Source organism: Choloepus didactylus, chromosome 7, assembly GCF_015220235.1.
Source record: "Choloepus didactylus isolate mChoDid1 chromosome 7, mChoDid1.pri, whole genome shotgun sequence".
NCBI classification, from domain to species: domain Eukaryota; kingdom Metazoa; phylum Chordata; class Mammalia; order Pilosa; family Megalonychidae; genus Choloepus; species Choloepus didactylus.
The window spans coordinates 121343919-121370477 of record NC_051313.1 but is presented as its reverse complement, the minus strand read 5'-3'; the positions used below and the strand labels follow the sequence as shown (position 1 = coordinate 121370477).

Genomic DNA, 26559 nt, shown 5'->3' with positions numbered 1-26559 from the left:
TAAAAGTTTTGATTTCTATATTAATTTAGATTACCATACTGGTTGTCAACATATAGTTTGTTTCCAGTGAATTACACATTCAATGTTGATTAAATGAATGTCTCAACATAATAAATAAATGGAGATGACAAAATAGACACCCAGGACAATTCAAAGAGTTGAAAGAGTCTAAGTTTGTAATCCAAACAGACTCTTGTTATCTTAGCTAAGCCATTTAGAAACAGAAAGGATAAGCACACAGAGGAATTTAATAGCAGACGTTTTGTGACGTTCTCATGCTTACTCGTCCCTGTTTTGGACTCTGCTGGCTTCTCCAAATGGGATCACCATCAGGGGACAACACTCAGAAGCATGCATAATTGTACTTGTTCTTCTATTTATTCATGAAGCCAAAACCTTTGTTTGCTTTGATTGCCACCATTAGCTCTGTTGTTGAGGAAGCAGAGATCATAAAAACATCAAGCTCTCTAAGCAGCTTGAATTGCCCGGAGGCAAGTAAGGGAAGGTGACTGATCTATTGAGGGAATGACTCAGCCATATTACAGGCAATAGAACTAGCAAGTCAGGGAAAAGGCAAAGAAATCACTTCCTGGTTGTCTACTGGGAAAACTTTATTCTTTAGGCAGAATAGTCTGGACGGGCTCTAAAAGAAAAAACGAAAGTGAAAGCAGAGCATTCTCCCCAAGAGGAGTCAGAGAATGTACATCCATTCCCACAACGGAGCTCTCCCTATAGTCCTGGCCAGAATCTACTCCTTCTACTGCTGTCCTCGCTCTGCTGAAGGAGGTGAGGAGGATGGGGAGGGAAAGAGTCAAGCAGGCTGGGGATCAGAGGAGTGTCTGCCCTAGCTGAACTGGACGCAAGCTTGGTTCAGGAGGCAAGTGGCCCTTGTGGAGGAGGACACTTCTGGGGTTAACATAAACTCCTTGGCAGAACCTTTGTCCAAAATGCTAGGAACGGAGAGGCAAAATGAAACAATGTCTATTTCAGTTACTTGGGGGAATGCTTTTGTAACCGGAAGTTAGGACTGATGATAATTACTGAATCATTATAAAGATATTCCTTTTTACTTTCTTTTATATTAGACAGAAGGAAATACCCAACCTGAACTGTAATCCAGCTGTCTTGATCTCTGACAATGATTCTATAGTCTTTATCTTGTGCCCTTGCAATTATAAAAACCATGTGACTAACCTTCACTTGTACCCATTTATCCAGTTTTTTTTTACTTTAGTCTTATGATCACTAAAGACAGCCCCTAATGAAGGGTCTTGGGTCAGCCCAGAACTAACCCACCCCAAGTCCAAAGTTATCTTGATAACCAAAGCTGGATCTAACCAAAATGGGCCCACCCGACATGGGCAGTAGCTTAGACTTTAACCTTCAAGTCACCTATATCTCATTAAAATACTAAAAATCACACCCATTATCATATTCAGGATGTCATTTTCTTACATACTCTGTGACTAAGCATGTAATCAATCTGTGTATGCTCAACAATTAGATCATTTCTAATTATGTCTGGGGCCATTGCACTCATTATCCTAAAACCTGACCATCTTTTGATGCTATAAAACTATCAAAATTTCTGCTGTTCAGGGAGACAGATTCGGACTGATATGCCATCTGTTCTCCTGCTTCACGCCTAGCAATAAAACTCTTTCTCTCTTTGAAATCTCAATGTCTCAGGAATTGGTCATTTGAGCACATCAGGCAAAAGAATACACCGCCTTAGTCTGGTAACAGTTTTAACTTCGGAATGGGTAAAACTATTATTTCTTTTCTCTTTTCTGGGTTCTCTCCATCTCCTCCAGGCGAAATGTTCCATGTTGCAGCAGGTAGATCTCAGGAAAACACAGGCTCCTGCACACACTTCCTTCCTTCTTCACCATGTATTGTGTTTGGGACAAATTCTCTTCGTATTGATTTGTGGAGGGGAAAAGGGCAAACAGGATCTGACATGGATCTCAACCACATATCTATGCATAGCACTTAAGGATATGGGAAGATAGGGGCGGAGTGAGAACAGTGAATATTAGCAGGGTTGAGAAAGGAGACAAAACAATTTCTATTCATTTTTCTCTCACCCCAAAACAACTTCCACTTTAGCTTTCCCTCTAACCCTCCAAAACAACCATTACTACTCTTATTATATCACCTGGAGCTACTTGGGGGTTGCAAAAGGCTCATGGGACTGGTGGGGCTTCATGAGCTGTTAACTGAGATGGTTTCATGTGCTAGTCCCCAAAGCCATCCTTGGTCATGCTAGTACAATTATTGCATTAGATAGTGGGGTTTCAGGTGAGTTTTTTCTTTTTCATTTTAAAAATTCATTAGTTGCTGCTGTTATAATTTTGCACAATCCACAACATTGGGAGAAGGAAAAAGTTGACCTTGGGCTTTTATAATGTAAAGAAAAATCAAAATGAAAAAAAGTGAAAAAACAAAAAACAAGGGTTTTAGTTTTCTGGGCTGCTCAAGCAAACACCATGAAATGGGTCAGCTTAAACAATGGGAATTTATTTGCTCACAGTTTTGAGGCTAAGAGAAAGTCCAAATCAAGACATCATCAAGGCAATGCTTTCTCACTTAAGACTGTGGTGTTCTGGGGCTGGCTGTTGGTGATCCTTGGTCCTTAGTTTGTTACATGGCAAGGCACATGGCACTGCCTCCTGGTCTTTTCCTTCTCTTTGGGGTTCTGTTGATGTTCAGCTTCTGGCTGCTCCCTCTGTGACTTTCTCTGTCTGTCTGAATTTCATTCACTTATAAAGGACCCCAGTAATAGAATTAAGACCCCATCCTGATTGAGGTGGGTCACATCTTAACTGAAGTAACCTCATCAAAAGGTCCTACTTACAGTGGGCATATGCCCACAGGAATGGATTAAATTTAAGAACATGTTTTTCTGGGGTACATATAGCTTCAAACCACCACAAAAGGATTTACATGTATTACCTAATTTAATCCATTCATAACTCTGGGAAGCAGGTCAGGTATTATTATCCCAGCTTAACTAAAAGATATTAAGAATGAGACTCAGAAGTACCTAGCCCAAGATCATATAGCTAGTAGTACCCAGGTTGTCTGACACTGGCCCAGTGCTCTGTCTACAATGGTGACCTTAGTAAGGAAGATCAGGTGGTTGAACCCCTTGCAACATCAAAATTCTCTATGCAATCTTAAAAATACATGATGAATCCCTTTAGTGATGGAGAATACACTACCAACTAAGTCAGCCCATTCCATTAAGTCTAATTAAAAGAAAATCCTTATGATGAGCCCAATTCCATCTCCCTGAAGCTTCTACAGAAATGGTCAAGTTCTGATCTCTACAGTCACACAGAATAAGTATAATTCTTTACAAATAGCCCTTCAAATATGTGAAATCTCTATAGTCATAAGCAAGGTATATTGCATTTTTTAAAAAAAGGGCTGTTTTTTTTTTTAAAAAAAAGCAGGAGGGTTGGCCTGAATGTCCTACCCTGCCATTACCAGAAACAAGAAGTCCTCCCTAAGGACTTTTGAGGGAGCTTTATTAATTTTATAACTCAAATTGTATTCATTGAGCACACCAGCACTGGGAATGTAACAATGAACAAGTCAAACATACTCAATATCTTTATATACTAAATAGTCTAGCTGGAAAGACAGGCATTTGGATAGTAAAACAAGGGCACCTACCCTAGTCTGGGAGCAGATTCAGGATGTCCTCCTGTGAGGTGACTTATCAACTGAGCTCTGAGGATGAACAACAGTTGAGGGAGGAGGAGGGTGTTTCAGATAGATAGAACAGCTGGTGAGAAGTCCAGGTTATTAGAAAGTACAGTGGGTCCTCAGGGAAGGTAGAGGCAGCCATAGCATGGTGGTTAAGAGTGCAGACCAAAGTACAAGTATAACAATGTTCTTTCATGAACTATAAGAAATGTATGTCACCATTATAAGGTGTTAGTAATAGGGTAGTATGTGGGAAAAAATATACCTAATGAAAACCTTGGACTATAGATAACAGATTTAATAATTTTTAAAGTCAGTTGTTACAAAGGTACCACACCAATGCGAAGTGTCAACAATAGAGGGTATATGGGAATGTTATAGTTTTTTACATGACTTTTATGTAAACCTACACCTTTTCTAATTAAAATAATAACAACAATAATAATAAATTATGCTGGGTAAAAGAAACCATACACAGAGTACTACATATGGTATGATTCCATTTTTTAAAAATTAAATATAAATAAATCTATAGAAACAATTATTTTGGTGGTTATGTAGGGCTGGGAAAGGATAGAGGGATTGAGAGGTGACTGCTAATGGGTATAGAGTTTTTCTTTTTGGAGTAATGAAAATGTTCTAAAATTGGTTGTGTGATGAATGCACACCTCTGTGATTATTCTAAAAGCCATTGATTGTACACTTGGATGGATTGCATGGTATGTGAATATATCTCAATAAAACTGTCTTTTAAAAATATGACATGTGCTTGGGATGAATAGTTTTCAAAGTTATAGCAGTTAAAGCTTGATGTGCTTCCAAGGAGTTACAGAGAAGAATGCCTGGGGGAGGTGGGAGACAGGTGCGAGGTCAATCTTCAGTCAGGTAGGAGATGCCACACGTAACATCTGACGCCATAGGTACCCAAGACTGTGTGCGGAAGGAATGAATAGCACTAGGTGAGGCACAAGGAAAGGAATGAAAGGCGGGGGGTATCCAGGAAGTGCCTACAGAGGTGGGGCAAATGGTGAGCAACAGGCTTTGGTGATACCAGTGACACCATCACCTAATGTCCAAAGCTTTTGAAATCTCACATTCAGCTGAGCCATTATTCTACAGGATGAAGTAGGGAGTTTCCCCACGGGTGGGTAGAGCACAGGGACAGGGAAGTCAGGCTAAGTCAGCAACCGAATAGCTGACCAGCACTGGCCACATTGCTTATAGGAAGCAAACCCCAAGGCCAAGGCTGAGGTCATTATACATTCCACAGATATCCCTCAGGCACCTGCTATGTGCCTGATACCACACTTGAGGCTGGACAGGACTCAGATTCCTGGGAGGGGTCCAGGAGGAGGAAAAAGACCCCAGGTCTTAGAGACAGATGAAAGATGGCCTCCACGGATATTCAAGAGAAAGACCCTCAGGGCGGGGACAAAATCAGAGCTGCTGGCAAATACCAGCTAGGGTAATATGTGCTCTGATAAAAAAGAAGTACAAAGTGCTCAAAAAGCTTCTAGGAGGCACCTACCCAAAGCTTGGGCATTAGGTAACACTCCAAAAAGGAGTTCAAGGCAAAGGAGTCAACCTATGCACAAGCAAGAAGGTGGGACACATTCAAAGAAGGTACAAGCAATTTCATATATCCTTCAAAGCCAAGTCCAGGTGTTAGTCAGCAGGGTAAGAAGGCGGCAGAAGATGCTAGGGGCCAAAACAGGGAAGGCCTCACAAGTGCCAGAATCAGGAGCTTGGACTCATCCTGAGGGAAATAGGGTGTTATGGGAAGGAGTTCAGGAGAAGGAAATGGACTTTGGGGAAGATTATTCTGATCCCTAACATGAAAGATGAATTAGAGAGGGCAAGTGAGTCTCAATCTGGGAAGATAAAAGTAGAAGCTGGTGCCCTAATGTAGCCAAGAAATGGTAAGGTCTGAAGCAGGGAAGTGGTGATGGGGAGTAAGGGATGGAGGTGAGAGAGATAAGGGCTTCCTTCAGCATTTCCCGTCTCACTAAATGGCACATGGTAGGGAGTCCAAAAACCGAGACACCATCCTTTAGCCCTCACACTCTGTCACTCCACTCCCCATCCATCACCAGTCATTTCAATTTTAACTCCTAAAAATCTTTGAATCCTTCTACTTCTCGCCATCTCCATTGTTTTTCACTCTCTTCTAAGTTATCACCATCTCCCTCCTGGGCTTTTATAATAGATTAACTATCCACCCTAAATCTGTTCATGCCCTCCCTTCCACCACTATTCCTTACAATTTCCCTCATTATAGCTAGTGGTCTTCTTTGGTTTTGATTTTTTTTAAATTTTCTTGAGGTTTAAATGGCATATAATCTGTAGCTATTTAAAGTGTACAATTTGGTAAGTTCTGACATGTATATACATCAGTGAAACCATTACCACAATCAAGATGGTGAGGAATCTATCACCCCCAAACGTTTCCCCATGCTCCCTTGTAATCCCTCTCACCCCTACTCCACCGTCCATTCATCCCTAGAGAATTACTGATCTTGTTTGCATTTTCCAGAGTTTGTATAAATGGAATCATACAGCATTTTTCTAGAATTTTGTATAAATGGAATCATACATGCAGTATATATTCTTTTTGTCAGGCTTCTTTCGCTCAGCACAATTATTTTGTTGTGTGTCAGTGGTTTGTTTCTCTTCATTGCTGAGTAGTCCACTGTGTGGATGTGCCCTGGTTTATTTGCCATTCATCTATTGATGCATTTTTGGGTAATTTCCAGGTTTTAGCTATTGCAAATAAAGCTACACTGAACATTAAAAAAAAGAGTGCAGACCTAGATTTAGACCACCTAAATTTGAGTATTTATTCTGCCACCCACTTAATTCTATAACCCCAGACAAGTTGACCCCTTATGAAAATGGGTGATGCTTTAGGGATGTTGTGAGGATTGTTTGATTCATGTGAAGTGTTTAGAAGAGTACCTGGCATATAGTTGATGCTCAACCAATGCTTGCTCTTATAGCGGGAGGGAAACAAGGTGGGAGAGACGAGGCTGATGTTACAGGCCAGACCTCGTAAGCCCTCCTTAGTCTGGCACTGTAAACAGAGAAGAGGAGACTTCAACTTTGAGAAAGTCTCAAATTTGGCTACAGAATGGAGAAGAGAATGGAGGGGATTAAAAAAACATGGATGGGGATCAGTTAGGAGGCTTTTGGAGCAGCCCAGCACTAGTGGCATACACATCTCTTTCCATCTTCAATGACTGCTATTTCCATCTCAATTCCTTTCTGAATTTCTAACCACATCTTCCTCCTGTCACACAGTCTAAAGTTAGTTAAGAAGGAATTACTGAAGCCATCTTGGACAGCAATCATGGCAACTGGGCCCATGATTGGGGACCTCCTGGAAGAGGTGACCTGCAGTATATGCCTGGAATACATGAAGGACCCTGTGAGCATCCTTTGTGGCCACAGCTTCTGCCTGGCCTGCATCACCAAGTACTGTGTCACTTTTAAATCCACCAAGGCAGCCATGTCCTGCCCATTCTGCGAGAAGTCATTTCAAGAGGAGGACATCAGACCCAACTGGATATTGGCCAGCTTGGTCTCCAGCCTCCTAACGTTTGAGGACAAGAGTGAGAACACAGCCCAAGAAGTCTGGTTCTGTGAGCGGCACAGAGAAAGGGCCTTTTTCTACTGCCAGGAGGACCAGCAATTCCTGTGTGTGGTTTGCAAAGACCTCATACAGCACAGACGCCACTCAGTGCTACAGCAGGGGAAAGATGCTAGATCTTACAAGGTAGGTAACACCCTTTTGCTGTCTTGTCTAACATGGGGATAAACCTTTGGGTGGCTTTATTATTGGCTTCAGCACTATTACAGAAAAATTAACTATAACACAATTCTTAATGCAACAATAGCTTCTCTTTCAATTCTGTGTTATATTGTTAAAAATTATTCGCTGATACATTCTACTTCACTTCTAAAATTCTCAGGGACTAAAAGGCATCAAAATTTCTCTACCTGCAGGAGAAAGAAACTTCAGTGTTGCTTTCAGAAATCCCCTTGAGATTTCTGAGTGTAAAGGAAATATCGTTGAATACAAAGTTGAAAATAGCAACAAAATCCTGGACAGATAGGACTTTGAAGTGGGCTGTACTACCTGGGCAAATAAAAGCACTATGCTATTTCTAAAAAAATGAAACCTGGGTATATTAATTGAGTCTTTCTTGGCTGAAAATGGAAAAATCCAACTCAAGCTTGTCAAAGTGGGGATGTACTGTCCTATTTAACAAACCAAAGGGAAAGCAGGGCTGCAATTGAACCTCAGATATAACTAAACCAGGGGCTTGAATGTAACTATGACTCTGATCTCTTACTTCCTCTTTTTTCTGCATTGGATCCATTTTTTCAATCTTTCCAGTACAAGCCATAAACATAGCCATTTCTAGGTTCATACCTCTCATCTTTGCCAACAAAGAAAGACTGAGAGTCAGTCTTTCTGGTAGCAAAATAGAAAATCCCAGGAAAGAACTTTGATTAGCTAGTCTAGGTTTAGGAGCTGATCTAGGAATCAAACACCCTAGTCTATCAGTGTATCCGGATAGGCTAGGTTATAGTTACATTGCATTAACAAACAACTCCACATCTCAGCTTAAACAAAAAAGATTTGTTTCTCATGTACCTGTCTATTGCAGGTTAGTAAGGGAGGGTCTGTTCATTGCAGTCTCTTGGAGACCCAGGCTCACAGAATTGCCACCATTTTGATCACTGGTTATTGCCATGCTATGGGAAAACAGAGACCTGCAGGATCCTGCATCAGCAGTTAAATGCCCAGCCCAGAACTATACAACATCTCTAACAACTCACTGGGCAGCACTAACATGGTACCCCTTCCCCATCCCCACACCACCAAAACCAGAAGTATAAGACTACCATGTGCCTAGAAAGAGGAGAAACAAAAATATTTGGTGAACAACTCTGATGATACCACACCTAGTTATGCTCATCCTAGACTAATGGCAGCTGGAGATGGAGATGGAGCTGTTTGGGGGATTGTTAAGGAGGTGGATGATCTCACTTGAACCATAGTGGACGGTGAATGGGGACTTTCTGAGGGAAGGGGCACTATACTGGTTAGATTCAAACAAATAAAAAGTGTCTACTAATTGATAAAAAGTGGGCAAAAAGCTATTTTCCTAAAACAAAATCTTAATCAGTCTCTACTTATTTTGGGACTTGTACTGGCACCCTAGACAAAATGGCTCCTCCATTTTTCTTCTAACAATAATACTCTGTTCCCAACCTCTTGAACTATCTTCAAGTGCCTGGAAACCCCAGGGGATATTGCCTTTGACTTATAAACCTCCATTTTCCTTACAGTTTCTTCCCTACACTGTTAACGCTTGACTTTCTTCTTCCTTCTACCGTAAAACTGCCACCTCACTCTTCATCCAGTCTTTCACTCTGCAGCGCACCAGACATGCCAGGACTCAGGCTCTGGATTCCATCTTTAATATTACTTTATTTTCTGAATAAAGAGGCCATTAGTGGGGATAAGGGGTATGGGATGTTTGGCCTGTTCTTTTTTATTTATTTTCTTTATTTTGGAGCAATGAAAATGTTCTAAAATTGATTGTAGTGATGAATGCACAATTATATGATGATTCTGTGAGCCACTGACGGTATACTTAGGATGGATTATATGGTATGTGAATATATCTCAATAAAATTCCATTTTTAAAAAAAGAAAGGACATTGGTAGGGAAGGGTGTTAAAATTCAAAGGTTAAGTTCTTGGGAAACAGCTACAAAATACCTAATTATGTTAAGTTTTGTCATCTGCATACACCCATGAAACCACCACCATAATCAAGATGGTAAATACAGTTATACCTTTCACATCGCGAGGGTTAGGGGTGCAGAGCCCCTGAGATCTGGAAAATCCATGTAGAATATTTTGGCCCTCCCAGAGTTTGCCTTGAGGGAAATGAATCACTTGCAGACAGCTGGGAAAGTGTGAGAAACAGTTAAGTTGAAACACCCTGGGGTAAAGGACTACCTGCATGATGTCACCCACAAGAACCAGGATGAGGAGAGGTCTGTTCCAAAGGGAGTAGAGGAGGCGTTCACTCAAACTCCTGTGGACTGTAAATGGGAATCCCTGGGTCCTCTAGGGAGCACAGGCCCAGGAGAAGCAGCAGGCTTCCAGGCCGTGAATAATGCAGGCTCAGATAAGACAGAGGACCCTGCACTTCCCATTTGCCTCAGGCTGCTCTGATTGATAGGAGGGATAAGTCCTGAAGGAGACCACTGGCCAAAGCAGGACCAATTTGCAAAGAGAATTAAAGTTGCCTTTAGCCTTGGAAAACTTTTTGGAAAAAATATACATTTTATGCATTTTTGAGTTTCTAAACATTTTCTGTGTTGTCTGCTGGTCTTCACATGTTGTCTGCAGCTTCTGCAAAACTGTCCCAAAGTTCCCATTTAATTTCATAATTATGCCGACCCACAATACATTGAAACCGTGATGGGGTAAGTCGCAATGTGGAAGGGGTAACTATATTCCCTGAAATTTCCTCATGCCCTTCTAATTCATCCCTCCTAACCCTCCCCAGGCCACCCCTGATCTATTCTGTCACTATTTATTACTTTGCATTATCTACATTTTATATAAATGGAATCATTCAGTGTGTACTTTTTTTTTAATAAATTTTATTTTGAAATAAATTCAATCTTACAGGAACAGTTGCAAAAACAGTACAAACCCCATACATAGAACTTCATCATACCCCAATCCCCCTCCCCCAATCCCCCATCCATCATCTTTAAGATCCTGTCACACCACCGTCTCTTTCCCTCCCTCTCTCCCTGCCTCCCTCCCTCCCTATCTATCATCCATCATCTATTGCTCTGTCCTCTGAACATATGAGAGCTAGCTGCACACATCCTTGAACATACAATATAATTCACATATACCTTTTCCATGGACAAGAACATTCTTTTATGCAATCTCATTAAGCGCAGCTAAGAAGTTCAAGAAATTCAACACTGATATAAAGCTTACATTCTATATTTCCTTTTTTTTTTTTTCCTGTGTCCCATCTGTATCCCTTTGAGCCTCCTCTCCTCCATCCTCAGATCCCATCCAGGATCATCCTTGGCATTTAATTGTCATCTATTTAGACTTTTTTTTTTTTTCCCAATTATGGAAACATATATATAACCTAAATCTTCCCATTCCACCCCGTCCCTAGCATTCCATTAGTGGGATTAATCACATTTAGAATGTTGCAACGCTATCACCTTCCCACCATCCATTTCTAGAAGTTACCCTTCACCCCAAACAGAAACCCTGTGGAGACACGGAAGATTCCCTGGCTTGATAGGCTTCCTATCTTCCTAAGCTTTGGAAGCCTGAAGGCGGGCACCAGGCTGGGAGAAGGCCAAATCTTTGCATGCCTGAAGGCAGGCAGCAATTTAGATAAGGGTCAAGTCACAGGGCTCCTTCAGTGCTCCTGTCCCCTACCCCTGCTGTCTCCCGTCTAGCCCCAAAGACATTGTCCCTTGAGATCAAAGACATGCAATCACACCTTATGGCTTTAGAAAAAATGCACCCTCCCCGAAATACCTGAAAACAGTCACGTAGGAGACTACCTTGTATGCTATAAAAACCTGTAGGAATAAGTCAAATAAACTTTCTTTTGCATGAACACAGAGATGGAATCGGCTCCCTTCTTTCACAAAACCCTACTCTCATTTCTTAACTCCCCACTGCCCCTTCCCCCACTTCTTGGAACCCCTACTTACTTTTCATCTCTATGGTCATATTCTCTGATACTTTCTTTGTGTTTACCATGGGACTTAAATTTAACATCTTGTTTTTCTTCGATACCAACTTAACTTCCATATGACACATAAACTATGTTCCTATACTCCATCATTCCCCCACCTTTATGTAGTTCTTGTCAAAAATTACATATTTTACATTGAGTCCAAAATCACTGATTTATCATTACAGTTCATGTATTTTAGATCCTGTAGGAAGTAAATAGTGGAGTCACAAATCAAAAATACAGTAGTATTGGTATTTATATTTACCATGTGATCTTTACTGGAAATCTTTATTTCTTCATGTAGTTTCAGTCAATTGTTTAGTGTCCCTTCCTTTCAGCCTGCTCAACTCCCTTTAGCATTTCTTATAGGACTGATTACTGGTGATGAAGTCCCTTGGCTTTCGATTATCCGGGAATGTTTTCATCTCCCCCTCATTTTTATCCTCCAGGTGTTTGTGAATTCTCCAAGTCTCTGATGGTTATTGACATCTATTTGTATTCCATTGTGGTCAGAGAATGTGCTTTGAACAAATTCATTTTTTTTTTTATTCTATTGGGGCTTGTTTTTATGTCCCAGCATATGGTCCATTCTGGAGAAAGATCCATGATCACTAGAGAAGAATGTGTGGCCCAGTGACCTGGGATGTAATATTCTATATATGTCTGTTAAAATTCTCTATATCTGTCCTTTCTTTTTTTCTCTGTCGGTAGGGCTCCCTTTAGTATCTGAAGTAGGACAGGTCTTTTATTAGCAAAATCTCTCAGCATTTGTTTGTCTGTGTAAAATTTAAGCTCTCCCTCAAATCTGAAGGAGAGTTTTGCTGGATAAAGTATTCTTGGCTGGAAATTTTTCTCTCTCAGAATTTTAAATATGTCATGCCACTGCCTTCTCGCCTCCATGGTGGCCACCGAGTAGTCACTACTTAGTCTTATGTTGTTTCCTTTGTATGTGGTGAATTGCTTTTCTCTTGCTGCTTTCAGAACTTGCTGCTTCTCTTCAGTATTTTCAGTCTGATCAGAATATGTCTTGGAGTGGGTTTATTTGGATTTATTCTATTTGGAGTTCGCTGGGCATTTATGCTTTGTGTATTTATATTGTATAGAAGGTTTGGGAAGTTTTCCCCAACAATTTCTTTGAATACTCTTTCTGGACCTTTACCCTTCTCTTCCCCTTCTGGGACACCAATGAGTCTTAAATTTGGATGTTTTATTTTATCTATCATATCCGAGATCCATTTTGATTTTTTCCCCATTCTTTCTTTTGTTCTTTCATTTTCTGTTCTGTGGTCCTCAAGGACGCTGAGTTGTTGTTCAACTTCCTCTAATCTTGTATGATGAGTATCCAGAGTCTTTTTTTTTTTTTTTTTTTTTTTTTTTTTTTTTTTTTTTTTTTTAGTGTACAATGTTTTAATACACATGAATATACAAAGTTGATCAAAATGCAATGTTTAAAGATAAAATCCATCTGTAATAAAGCTACAATCCAATATCTAAAATAAGCCCCAGACTCCAGTTAGAATATAGTTCATTGTTCGACATGCCCATGAAATTAAGGGTATCCATGAAAATAAATGCATAGGGACCATTGCTGTGATTTTTTTCCCCATTTCATCTTAAGTCCAAAATATACCAGGCCATAAAACCAAATATAACTGGCCTCCTATTCAAACCAATGTCCAACTGGTGCTATTCTTGGCTCTCTTCAACCCAGCCCACTTCAGATAGGCTTGGAATGGAAAAATGTATTAAAACATAATAGAACTGGATGTCAGCATTTTACCACAATTTCTTTTTTAAACAAATAACTTTTTTTAACATACTGTATCATAATCTTGATGCTAAACCAATACAGCAAATATTTATTTCCTCTCTTTTGAAAATGTAAAACACTGTAACTTATTTCAAAATACCCAGCAGTTAAAAGAAATACAGCAGGCCTACTCACTCCTGCCAGGAAATGGCACACAGAAGCCCTGGCTCAGCCCTTGGAGAGAAAATTGCTGAGCCTTTGTGCTATTGTTGACCTCAGGATGCTCTCACAGATCCCACACCAGTCGCTGATTTACACTAAAAATGAGGGTTTAAAACTAGGGGGAAAAAAAAAAACAAAACTGTTTGCATGCTATTATTATCTTTACACAAAGTGAAATGACTGGGGAACAAATGTAGCTGCCTAGTGTTTGTTTCATTTATATAAGAGGAAGAGGGCAGAAATTACCAAAGTTTAAAAAAGTTTAAAGTTTAAAAAAACTAAAGGAGTGTTGGTGGATAAATGTATTTTGATCTCTTTCCAATCTTTTCCTGCATCATACAACCATTTTAATGTCTCTGCAATATCTTCCATACTTATCTTTTTCATTTCAAAAATTTATCCATGAATACTGAATTTTAACTGACCCTATCTTACTAAAAGGAATAAATGCAGTTAAGTTACTGGGAAAAACTATTCATACCCCCAAAGAAAAAAGAAATGCATTGAACCTTTTAGCATCTAACCATTATATGAGTTTCCAACTGAAACTTTTTTCCTAACAAATTAGTTCCAAGAGTCATTTCAAAGACAATTTTAATAGTTTTTCTTATGAATCAGTTCCAAATATATTAGAGATCAGCTATCATTTTTAAAATACTTTGCAACCTGTAGTCAATGGTTATATATTGTACAAATATGTCCCTGTATCGATCAGCTTCAATTGGGAAGTGTTCCTCCTTTAAAACAGAATAAAGGATTACCTTTGAGGTAAGTGATTACTGCATATGTTTAGTGGAGGAAAAAAAGACAAATATTTATAGATATGAATTAGCCTCTAAACAAGGCAAGGTATATTTCTGTCACTTGTATAAAACAATAACACAAAGATCACCATGTTTTTGTCTTCTCCAGTGAAAATATTTCACCTCAAGCATGAACAAATGAAGTGTTGGCATGCTTATTTAAGTTATGAGCAATAAGCAGTTCAAGGTATTTCAAAGATAAGAAATTCAGTTTTCATCTAAAGTGCTATCCTTTTACTTGTTGCAAAATGGCCACTAACATTTTCAATTTCAATTTTAGTTCACATTTGCCAAAAGTTTGCATGTTTATTCACTGATTCATTAGGTAACAAAATAATACGTTCACAGTATATTATAGTGTATGGAAGTTCATTGACTTCCCATAGAGAAGCCAATAAACTTTACTCATAATATTTGTAGGAAACCGAAAACCAGCTTAACAGCAAAACACCAAATTGACCCTTTTAATAAAAGGTACCAATACTCAAATGCTCTAATAAATACAGATACAACAAAAAAGAAAACAAGTCAAAGTAATTATAGTGAGATGAGGTTATTCCAAAAGCTCCGCCTTGTCAAGCTTCCTAGGAGTCTGAGCCAAAGAAACAACCACCATTTTGTTCATTTTGTTCATTCCCCCACCTGCTCACTGACACTTCCCATGACTACCTTCATACCAGCTAATTCCAGTATTTCCTCTAGGAAAGGTTCTGTAGTAGCCCTGGGACTTGCCAGTGCCTCAGGAAACAGACTGAAAATATTAAGAAGTTAACAGTTGTACGGTGGATGGCTGGAAAGGTGCAGTGCTTTCATTATTCCTGATACAAGAATAATGTCGGTATTTTCTGGCTAAGGAGAGTTGCGCCAGATGAAGTCAATGTGGTGTCTCAGCTCTGCAACCACAGACTGTGAAACATCAGAAGGATTGGAAAGATACTTTGAAAAGCCTAGCGGTATCAGAAAAAGGATAACTACTACTCACAGGACCTTACAGAAGAAAAGGTTTTAAGGGTTTCGCTAAAAACAAACAGCATATAGCTATTTTCCTGAAACTTCGTTTGGTAGAAAGGTAAGAAAAGTTAACTTTTTCACGGTCCACAAAAGCTTCCTCTTCTTGGCTTTGCCTGCCCTGAGCTCCACACCTTTGTAGCCCCTGAAATTCTAATGGCTAGTTATGCACAACGAGTGCGGGTGCTAACCACTGTGAACAGCCACTCTTCACTCTGGTTCCACATGGAGGATGGTTTTAATATCAAGGTTACTGACTCTTAAGCTTTTTCACTTGCACAAACTTAAAGCTATAGCTGCAGCCCAAGAAGGTAAACAACTACCCAGTTCTTCTGTCAGAAAAGAGGCGGAGAAGCTAAAAATGGGTAGCACTCCTTCCAAGGACGAGTCAAAAGGAATGCATTGGAAGGATCCCCTGGAAGGCATTTATGAAGTTTAGCAAAGACCCAAAATAGAAATGTAGACGTTTCATTGACAATGTTCTAATTCAGCCAGACACGGTGAGTGGCACAGCATATATACCCAATCCTAAAATCGGCAACTGTTATTCATATAAATCTTACTACAATCTGACTGCAGTTAACTCTACCTCACACTAAAATAAAGCCAAGAGTAGTGCGGCATGTAAAAAAAAAAAAAATGGGAGAGAGTCTAACACATCCAGACCATTGCAACTCGGAGTGATGCCACTGGTGGGCCACTGGGAAAGGAGAAAATCTGCAGAGAAACCAGGTAATGGTGCTTTGAACATTTTTCCCCACTTGAATTAGTTCCAAGTTCTTTAAGTTATTCTCTTGACTGATAGAATAAAATATATCCAGATTCTGAATTTTTTGATATATCCGATGTCAGGCCATAGAATTCTTCAATAGCTTGAGCATCTATTTTCTCTACAATGTCATCATCAAACAAAAGCCAGAAACCATGACTTTTCACAATAGTGATATAGTGCCCACGATTCGGACCACTGCCACAGTGAACCACCACGGCCACCAGGTCATACATGCGGTCCAGGTTCACCGCGTCACTGGAGGTGTTGAAGAGCCGGAGCTCCAGAGGGAAGACGACCCGGTAAGACAGCTTGGTGTACCTGTGGAGCTGCTCCATGTACTTGAACCGCTTGAGGTGGAGGGCCAAAATCATGGGCAGCTTTTTAACTCGCATCCTTTTCTGAGCCTCCTGTTTGCTGCAGCATGTTTCACAATAATATTTCTGTTCACTACACAGTGTTTCTGTGTTGCTGAAGTCTCTTAGGCAGTGGGTAATAGACGTATTCTGCTCCACATCAACAGAAAGATCAAGAAAATCTTCATCTTTGCTACTAACAGTTTCACAGTTCAAGCATCGAGTTTCATTGGTGAGCGTTCCCTGAAAAATCTCATGGACCCAGGTGAGTTCTGGTTTATTATTTTCCGCAGGTTCATTCATGTTGCCATTTTTTAATTTTCCATTTTGTTTTTCCTGTTTCTTCTCTTCCTGCAGGATGTCTGCAATAGTGTTTAGCAAATAATTTAGAAATTCGTGGGCATCCTGCTGCATGTAGTTATCAAAGAGATCATTCTCTTTTCTCAGCCTTGAAATGAACTTCTTTGGTGGAATCACACCAACCTTCTTCTTCTGCGTGGCAATGCTGTGGAAAAGGTCTGCCAGGCATGTCAGCAAGTTTTCCTTCTTTTTTTGCTGGGCCTTGTATGCCAACACATTCTCACGGAACGGCCGGCAGAAGTACAGCGCTTGGAGCACGGAGTTGCAGTAGCATGTGTTTCCAAAATTGACCAATCCGAAGTAGTGTTCATTGATTGGAAACTGCTCTGGACCAATGTCTTTTTCCAGAGCAGAGGCATTGGTGCCCATATTACAGATGGAGGCGATGTTTCGGACAGTCATTAGTCTAAAGGTTGCAGCGATCCCGCACCGCCATCTTTATGAGGTGAAAACGGGAATGTCCATGGTGGAGCGATCGCAGGGAGGACGGCGCGGGGTGGGGGGGCGGCGGCGGGGAGGCGGCCTGGGGCCCGGCTTTCAGTTTGGCTCTCCAGAGTCTTTTTAATTTGGCATACAGTTTCTTTAATTTCCATAAGATCTTCTATTTTTTATTTATTCTTGCAATATCTTCTTTATTCTCTTCTAGGGTCTTCTTTATGTCCTTTATATCCCATGCCATGCTCTCGTTGCCTGTCTGTAGTTCTTTGATTAATTGCGCCAAGTACTGTGTGTCTTCTGATCTTCTGATTTGGGTGTTTGGGTTCGGGTTCTCCATATCGTCTGGTTTTATCATATGCTTTAAGATTTTCTGTTGTTTTTGGCCTCTTGGCATTTGCTTTACTTGATATTTAATTTGTCAGAATTGCAGCTTGGTGGCGTACACTTTCTCTAACTAACCAGCAGATGGCATCCGTGTCACCTATTCCCCTCAAGTCAGTTCTCCCCAACTTTGTGGTGTGTGGGGATATGATTCTTGTAGTGTCCAACTGGTGCACTTAATTTGGGTGTGTTGTCGGTGCTGTCTGCCCTGAATGAGCGGCGTGTGTCTGAGCAGTTAGGGAGGAAGGGCAGCTTTAATAATCAGACCTCCCAGGTGTTCCCAGGGATTTAAGGCTGTTCTCTGCCACTGACACAGAAGTCCTTGGTATTGGCGTAGGTTCTTTGGGATTTCCGAGTGGTTCCCCCTTCCCTGCTGTGCTCTTCCAGGACCTGTGCTGAGGGAGGGAGGGCCGTGCCACGTCACAAGTGCGCGTCGGCCTCCAGGGAAGCCCTGGGACGCCAGGTTGTGCAGGGGTATTCCCAGCCCACTTCAAAGATGGTTGAATGGGATGCATTAACTTACCCCTTTCCGCACAGCTCCACCCTCCCAGCTCCAGGACAATCAGCCATGGGTGTATTAAAGGCCACTGTCCACAGCCGATATTGTGGCGTGTGAGCGGTGCTGCAGGTTCGGCTCCGGGCAGGAATGCCCCTGCCTGCTGGGGAAATGGTTGCAAGTCGTGCATTTTTTTTCTCCTTTTGGCTCCCCTTTGCTCCCCTGGGCCCAAGACAATCAGCAGTGGGTGTGAGAAGGTGTCCACGCCAGACACCAAGGCGTTAGCCCAGCCCACTCCCATCGTATATCTGCAGCTGCTCCCAGGCTTTTTTTTTTTTTTAAAGAACTAGTCCATCTCCAAACACCAACCCACCATTTCCCCACACCACAGCATGGCCGAGGGACTCTCAGCCGACTCACTCACTCATTTCAGAATGCAGACTCCTGGTTTCACCAAATGCATGTTCCCTGTGGATTTAGCAGACCTTGTCTGGCTGGTGCTACTCTGGAAGTGGTGTTCTGGGTCACTTTCTGGTTTGTATCTAGTATTTTTCACGGAGGTGTTTTTTTGCCCTGTCTCACCTAGCCGCCATCTTAGGTTCTGCCCAGTGTGTACTCTTTTTGTCTGTCTTTTTTCACTCAACGTAATTATTTGAGATTTATCTATAGCGTAGCATGTATCAATAGTTCATTCCATTTTACGGCAGAGTAGTGTTCCACCATATACACCATTTGTTTATCCATTCACCTGTTGACAGACATTTGAGTTGTTTCCAGTTTGGGGCTACCACAACAAACATTAAAAAAAAAAAAAAAAAAAAGAGGCCATCAATAACGTAATCAATAGAATAAAAGAGGAGGTGGGAAGTATAATCAGCAAGTGGTCACAGAGAGGCTGAATCACTCAGGGAAGGTTTGCTGGAAGAATTCTCTACTTAATGATCCCCAATATCAACTTCAATGTACTCTAATTTTAAACTTAGTCCTAGTCCTTATCATGTCCTTAATTCACTCCCACATCCTATTTCTTCCTCGCTTTCTCCATAAACCCCTTTGAATTTCTATGGATTTACTTTTGAACCCATCATTAACCTAATTTAGGATGATGTGAATCCTTAGAAATATGAAGATGTTGAAATTAAAACTGTTGATTCATGAAGAATATCAGTGTCCCACTTTTATAGGATCAAATCCAGAGCCGCATGGTGAGTCTGATGAAAGAGAGAGAGGAGATTAAGAAGACACAGCAGATGAGAGAAGAGGCAATACAGGCCTTAATGGTGAGTGAATCATGGCTTGCTTCTCTCCATTAGAGTCTCCTAGCTAAGGGATGCAGGCTGATTTTCAAGAGGAAGAAATGACTTCCCTCTTCCAGCCTGAGTGGTCATGGAAGGATAAAGAGAGAGAAAAGGAGAGCAGATAAGTTCCCATACAAAGGAGAATATGAGAGATCTAACATCATTTGCTTGGGCTGCAAATGGAATCACAGCCACTGGGTCTGGAGAATAACAAAAGATTCTTTAGTTCCCACTTTCAGAGAAAGTTGGAGTCCAACTTTCAGAGAATTTTCATTATTTCAATTCCCATCTCCTAAATGTCCCCATTCACATAACTACTCCAGAATTATCTGTTCATATATTCTAGACTTCTGGGGAAAACAATTGAGATCCAAGGAAGCAGTGTTTCATAAGGCTAGGATTCTGAATGGTGCATAGAAGCCAATGCCTAGAGTTCAATTCTCTTTTTGTATGTTAAATTTCATACACTTACCTACCATCTGGTGGATTCTGGGAAACAAGTGTAAGACTCCATCAAAGTCTAACCAACAAGCTACTGGTATTTCTTGATGGGTCATGTTCATTAGGTCCCCAAGTTCCAGATCATTTCCCTTTTACTTCTCTAGAACCAGATACAAGCCAAAAAGCAGCAGGTTGTGAGTGAGTACAGACAAACTTGGGAGCTCTTGAAAGCTCAGCAGCACCTCTTCCTGGCAGAAATGGAGACACTGGAGAAGGAAATCAATAGTGGAAAAGATGAATATGTCACCAAAGTGTCCAAGGAACTAACCTATCTTGACACACTGATAAATAAGATGGAGGAGAGTTCTCACTCAGGAATGGAGAACCTTAAGGTAAAAACAAAAGCACCATATCTATTCCTCTTCCCTTTCCTTCCCCTCTTCTTCTCCACCATCATCATCACTGATATCATGAGAGATGCTTAGTCCCTACTCTTCCAAGACTATTTTTCAATATTCATTAAGCCCTTTTTAAAGTATGTTTTCTTGGCGCTCTGTTAAGGCTTCACACAGGATATGGACAAGACAGAGTAATATTAAAAGTTTGAGCAGAAAATAGACCTTACCCTTTGGAACTTGCCACTTTCACAAACAACCAGAAAGGGCACAGGATGGGGAAAATGAGTTCTGCTGTCTCTGTTTTTTTTTTTTAGGATGTGAAGAAATCAGATAAAAGGTAAGATTTCCCTTTATCCATCCATCACAGATTTCCCCAGTACCACTGAATCATAAATGTCCTTTCCCCAAATGTTATTGCTGGCACACAGTAATCCAACTGCCTGATTCGGACAAGAGGTTATTCTACACAGAGGTAGAGCTGACTGCATGACTGTTAGAGGGAAACACCTTATACCAGCCTCTGGTTTCCATCAGGAAGAATTTTCCCTCAGCACACTTCCAGCCTGTCTCTACCCTCTATTCATGGAGCCCAGAGAAGATGGAGTGCTTTACATAACTGGTATATTAGGGGAAATAGCTGGGCACCTTAGCTTAGCACCTCCCCTCTTCCTCTTGGGAAAAAGCCTGCAACAAAATCTGATTCCCCTCTGTTCCTCCACGCTGTAAATTGCGGAAAAACTTGTCCAGGAAGGACTATCCTTGATGGGATGGGTGTGTATATCTAATTCTGGGTTTCAGGATTAAGAAGCCATTTGGCTCTAAGACTAAACTGTATCCTTCAATTTAGATGCTACAGGTCTTAGAAACTGTATTTGGATAGTCCATCTACCTTATTCTGCTTTATTTCTCAACTTATTAGGGAAGAGAGAGGCTATTTATCAAAGGCCCCCTCATATATTACAACAGTGATTATCCCTCAGGCTTGAGGAACCTCTGACTCTGAGAGCAGGGTATCCAGGGACCACTTAATTACTGTCCTTTCTTTCACTCAGGTGGAAATGGGTGCAGATTCCAACCCCCATAGCTGTGTCCACAACCCTTGAAAACAGAGTCCTCAAAATCACAAATAAGGCTGATGTACTGCAAGAGAGACTGAAGCGTTTCAGAGGTCGGAAGTATACTTGCTCTTGGTCCCTTGCTCTTGCCTCTACCTGTTAAGAGAGAATTTATAAAGGAGTGTTAGATTATGTGACCCTATTTTTTTTTTTAATTGCCTATTTGGAGAAAGGAAAAGAACATTTTCTATACCAGGAATTACACTCACAGAAATGCTGGAGGTTTTTGAGGTCAATAAATTTGTGGAATAAATTATTGAGCACCTCTTGGATGCCAGCATTGTGCTCAGTGCTTTCATTATTCTCAATATACTCACATTACTTACTATCCCTTATTTTTATTTATGATAAAACTGAGGCTTACAGAAATTATGTGATTTGTTCAAGGTTACATAGTTAGGAGGCAGAGTCAGGATTCGAACCCACTTTTCCATCATTTGAAAGATTACGCTTTTTGCTGTATCACACTTTACAGTTGTTAGTAGAGAGATCTAACAACAACCAAAATGAGTCAACTTTTATGAGTCTACTGGGCAGGAAGTTGCTCTTAATGGGTTTATCTAATGGCAAGGCGAGCTCAAGGCAAAATTTTCTGCCCCTTCTCTAAGTGAGCTCTCCCTCCATGGTAATCAGTCCTCTATTTCTTCCAGACACCTTGTCAGTTGGCATGGAGAAACACCAAGGGAAATCTGGGAGTGGGAGTGATTTTAGCACCAGGAAAAAGCATTCAGGACAGCCCAAGATGAAGCCTGTTGTGGAAGCTAAACAGAGTGAGTTTACACATTGCATTATAAAAAGAGGAAGTACATTTTCCTTCCTCCTATAAATAAAGAGGAAGGGGAAGCTCTTTAACAGCTCCTCCCCCTCCCCATTTTGTGTTTCTTGGTACTTGGATTCTCCACAGACCTAGGAGAAAACAAGTTTCCTGAGGTCCTAGATCCCTGAGAATCATTCTAGGAATCTAATAGAAAATAACTCATAGTTCTGGAGCAAAAAAGGGGTCTTCTGTATTTTCTGTGACTTTTGATTATCTAGTTGTGGTTTTTTTTTTTTAAATATTCTGTGAGATTAGAGAATTAAAAGGCTGTCATATCACTGAAACTCACCAAATACATGATAACTTCTCCAATATATTCTAACCAGACCATGTGGAAATCCAGTCTGGTAGAAGAACAAAAAAATGTCTGGAGACAATCAGACCTAGGAACATTTCTAAGTATAATAAATGTGACTAAGGTCAAAGTAGAAGGAGCATATTTGGAAGTTTTAGGAAGATCTAACTGCTTTGAACAAATGATTTCATGTGATCAAGGGAAAGTGAATTAAAATGTATTGGAAGTACGATTTGTTTTGTATGACTGCGTGGTATGTGAATATATCTCAATAAAATGAAGATTAAAAAAAAAATGTATTGGGCCTCTTTAGTGGGCCAAGTCTTTTCAGTCATGTGACTGCAGTTAAATGACCATTGCCCTCAATTTTACCCCAACCAGAACCGCTCAGTTGTCTTTCCCCTCTGGGGCAGAATGGACACAGCGGTCATTTTTTGTTCTTATTAGAGAAGTTGAGGGTTTACAGAACAACCATGCATAAAATACATAATTCCCATATATCACCCTATTAACACCTTGCAGTGGTGTGGAACATCTGTTAAAATTGTTGATATCATATTTTTATCATTGTACAATTAACTATAGTCCATGGTTTAACTCGAGATTCACTGTGTAATGTAGTTCCATGTATTCTTTTTTCTGTTACCATATATACAATCTAATAATTCCCCTTTTAATCACATTCAGATATATATATTTCAGTGCTGTTAATTATGTTCAAAATGTTGTGCTACCATCACCATCACCCATTACCTAAACATTTCCATCATTCCAAAAGGAATCCTGTATATTTTAAGCCTTAACTTCCCATTCCTTATCCCTACCCCATCTCCTGGTAACCTATATTCTAGATTCTAAGTTTGCTTATTCTAATTATTTTAAGTCAGTGGGATCATACAATAGTCGTTCTTTTGTGTCTGGCTGATTTCACTCAACATGTCTTTAAGGTTCATCTATGATGTCACATGTATCAGGACTTTATTCCCTTTTACAGTTGAATAATATTGCATTGTATGTAATATATCATATTTTATTTATCCATTCATTGGTCGATGGACACTTGGGTTGCTGCCATCTTTTGGCAATTGTGAATAATGCTGCCATGAACATTGGCATCCAAATATATGTTTGAGTCCCTGCTTTCAGTTCTTTGGGGTATGTATCTAGTAGTGGGATTGCTGGGTCATATGGGAGTTCTGCACTTAGCTTTCTAAGGAATCGCCAAATTGTCTTCCACAGCGGCTGTACCATTACACATTGCCACCAGCAATGAATGAGTGTTTCTATTTCTCCACATCCTCTCCAACACTTGTAATTTTTTTTTTAAAAGCAGCCATTCTAATGGGTGTGAAATGCTTTCTCATTGTGGTTTTGATTTGCATTTCCCTGATGGCTAATGGTGTTGAACATGATTTCACGTGCTTCCTGGACATCTGTATTTTCTTTGGAGAGGTCTATTCAAGTCTTTTGCCCATTTTTAACTGAGTTATTGTAGTCATGGTCATTTTACTGCAGCACATGACTAGAGATAAGAATTGGTGACTGTCCTACTGAAAGGTATGTGCCTGACAAAACCTTAAAACCACCCGTCTCTGCTCAGTCCTAAGAAAATAATGCTAAATAAGGTAGATGAAGCTACAGAAAGTCATGACTACCAGGAAATGCTAGGATTTAGAAACAGTAAAGACTTTCACAATCATTCTCAAGTTTATAGATGAGGATAAATGAATTTTTAAAGGATAGGGTCAATAAGTGGTAAAACATGCATGCATACCTGGGAGTCGACTCTTAGTTCAGTGTGCTTTCCAATTTACCACAAAGAAGGGCTGGAGACTAATCTGCTTATTTGCCTCATAGAAAATGTAGGACCCAACTGGAACCAAACATTCAGGCCACCAAAAGCTACAGGTATGTCTCAGACGGTTCTATTCCTTGCTCTGGCTTAACTGTAAGACCATAAAGGTTTAAACTACAGTTTATAATATTTTAAGAGGTGGTGCCAAGTAGCAGAAAGGTTCTGTTTTCTGTAAGGTTAAGCGTTTTCATTTTAAGTCCATTTCAAAAAGGTTATTATATTGAGGAAAAATGAAGAATCAAGATTAGATATCAAAGAGTACCCCAACTATTAGGAGTGATGAATATTAGAAGTCATAAAATAAATAATGAGTTATGTGTAAGCAAAGGGGATGAATTTCAAAAACAGCGTTCATCTCATGAATGTGCACAAACATGTTCAAGGAAACTATCCAAGGTAAAAATATTTACATAAAGCTAAGAGACCAACTTAGAGTTCAATGAAGGCAGTCCAATTTCCTTCCTGGTGGCATATACACAGGATTAGTAAATATCTGTGAATGAAATAATGAAAGACCCTCAAAGGTCTGTGCTGGGGGAGCACTGTGCTTAATATGGCATAGTGGGAAAAGTCTGAGATTCTCTGGTGGGGGAAATAACAGACTTAACTCTTTTAATAGAAATGGTGATTTTGTATTTCTTTTAGGAGCAATGGCCATCAACCCAAAGAGAGACCAAAGGACGCCTAGAAATTTTGTGGACCATAGGTTGAGCTATCCACCTCAGTCAGAAATGGCTTCTGTTACAGCAGCCACAAAAAGTGAGTAAAGAAAATTAAACAACAGGGACATAGAGAAAGCCCCTTTCCCTCACATGGAGAATGCAGAAAACAGGAAAAGTAAGGTCGACCTCCAGCAGTTACATTAGAACTGACTTCTAACCATGCTAGCCAAGTGACTGGACACAAACTACCCCACTTTTGTGAGACTCAGCTTCCTCTTCTGTAAGAGAGAAGTTAACACATTCCTTTTTTGCCTCCTGGAGTTGCTGAGCCTCAAATGTGTATTTAAACTGTAAGACACTATGTAAAGTTAATAGTATTCAATAATAATAATAATGAATTCTCCCATCTTGCAAAAGAGCAAACTAAGGAAAAGATTAAAGTGATGTGCTTAAGGTCTAGCCAAGGGTAGGACCTCATTGTCCTATTTCCAGTCAGTGGAGCACTAATCCTCTTTTTCTAGCAGCAGAAGTGGTCCTGGACCCAGACACTGCTCACCCAAAGCTCCTGATCTCAGAGGATGGGAAACGTGTGACTATGAGAGGCTCTCTGCAAGGGCCATCTGCTCATCCCAAGAGATTCGACACCAACCTCTATGTGCTGGGTCGGGAGGGCTACTCCTCTGGGACCCACAGCTGGACGGTGGAACTGTCATACTGGGGAGACTGCATCCTAGGGGTAGCTCGAGAATCAGTGAGAAGAAAGGGAAGGATCTCCCTCAGTCAGAGAGAGGGGATCTGGGCTCTGAGGGTCACCAAGGGGCAGTTCTGGGCTCTCACAATTCCAGAAAACAAACTGTCCTTGGATGGAAATCCCCAGAAGGTAGGGGTGACCTTAGATTTCAGGAAGGGGCAGGTGACCTTTTCTAATGCAGATAAAGAGGCTACCATTTTTACTTTTCAAGATTCTTTTACAGGAAAAATAGTCCCATTCTTTGGGCTCTATGGTCCAGGGGCACAACTGACTCTGTATCCCTGAGATGGGCATGACTTTCCCATGGCATCTTATGAAAACCTGCTCAGAAATGGGTTTTTAATGGCATGGGTCAGTGGTTCCTATCGTTTTAGACCCATCTTGGCCATCAATGAAGAGATGGCAGTCTCCCTGCCATCACATCTCTCTGATTCTTGAGGATTGCAAGAGGTCCATTTCTCCACGTATCAACTGGATCTGCCCCACTGATTGTCAGGTGTGCCAGTTTGGATATATTATGTCCCCCAGAAAAAAAGCCATGTTCTTTAATGCAATCTTGTGGGGGCAGATGTGTTAGTATTGATTAGGTTGGAATCCTTTGATTGTTTCCATGGAGACGTGACTCAGTCAACTGTGAGTGAAACGTTTGATTGGATAATTTCCTTGAAGATATGGACCCTTCCCATTCAAGGTGCGTCTTGATTTAATTACTGGAGTACTTTAAAAAGAGCCACTGGCTCAGATGCTTGCCGCAGCCAAGAGGGACACTTTGAAGAATGCACAGGAGCTGACAGTGGAGCTGGAACGCAACCTGGGAGCAAGC

At 40.6% G+C, this 26559-nt stretch overlaps 2 protein-coding genes across 5 annotated transcripts; one reads left to right on the top strand and one right to left on the bottom strand.

Annotated features, from left to right (window-relative positions):
• Nucleotides 1-256: 256 nt before the first annotated feature.
• LOC119539460 (tripartite motif-containing protein 10-like) lies at nt 257-26559 on the top strand. 4 transcript variants are annotated; one of them, XM_037843056.1, is made up of 10 exons: nt 260-786; nt 7012-7486; nt 19289-19384; nt 20008-20235; nt 20556-20578; nt 21294-21409; nt 22007-22126; nt 24326-24376; nt 24969-25082; nt 25510-26559. In XM_037843056.1, exons 2-10 carry the CDS (start codon nt 7061-7063, stop codon nt 26019-26021), a joined length of 1686 nt encoding a protein of 561 aa, XP_037698984.1. In that variant the 5' UTR covers nt 260-786; nt 7012-7060; the 3' UTR covers nt 26022-26559. The 4 variants fall into 4 exon arrangements, with proteins under 4 accessions (XP_037698986.1, XP_037698984.1, XP_037698985.1 ...); XM_037843055.1 differs by having other exon boundaries at nt 264-786; nt 25507-26559; XM_037843058.1 differs by lacking the exon at nt 24326-24376 and having other exon boundaries at nt 257-786.
• LOC119539473 (ubiquitin carboxyl-terminal hydrolase 46) lies at nt 14733-17392 on the bottom strand. Its single transcript, XM_037843081.1, has one exon. It carries the CDS (start codon nt 17189-17191, stop codon nt 16091-16093), a length of 1101 nt encoding a protein of 366 aa, XP_037699009.1. The 5' UTR covers nt 17192-17392; the 3' UTR covers nt 14733-16090.

What these genes read in the sequence shown, in the direction of transcription:
- LOC119539460 (XM_037843055.1), top strand. Translation starts at nt 7,061, where the DNA reads ATGGCAACTGGGCCCATGATTGGGGACCTCCTGGAAGAGGTGACCTGC. An exon ending in CAGGAATGGAGAACCTTAAG is followed by an intron (nt 20,236 to 20,555) that starts GTAAAAACAAAA and finishes TTTTTTTTTTAG; the next exon opens with GATGTGAAGAAATCAGATAA. An exon ending in TGTTACAGCAGCCACAAAAA is followed by an intron (nt 25,083 to 25,506) that starts GTGAGTAAAGAA and finishes CTCTTTTTCTAG; the next exon opens with CAGCAGAAGTGGTCCTGGAC.
- LOC119539473 (XM_037843081.1), bottom strand. Translation starts at nt 17,191, where the DNA reads ATGACTGTCCGAAACATCGCCTCCATCTGTAATATGGGCACCAATGCC.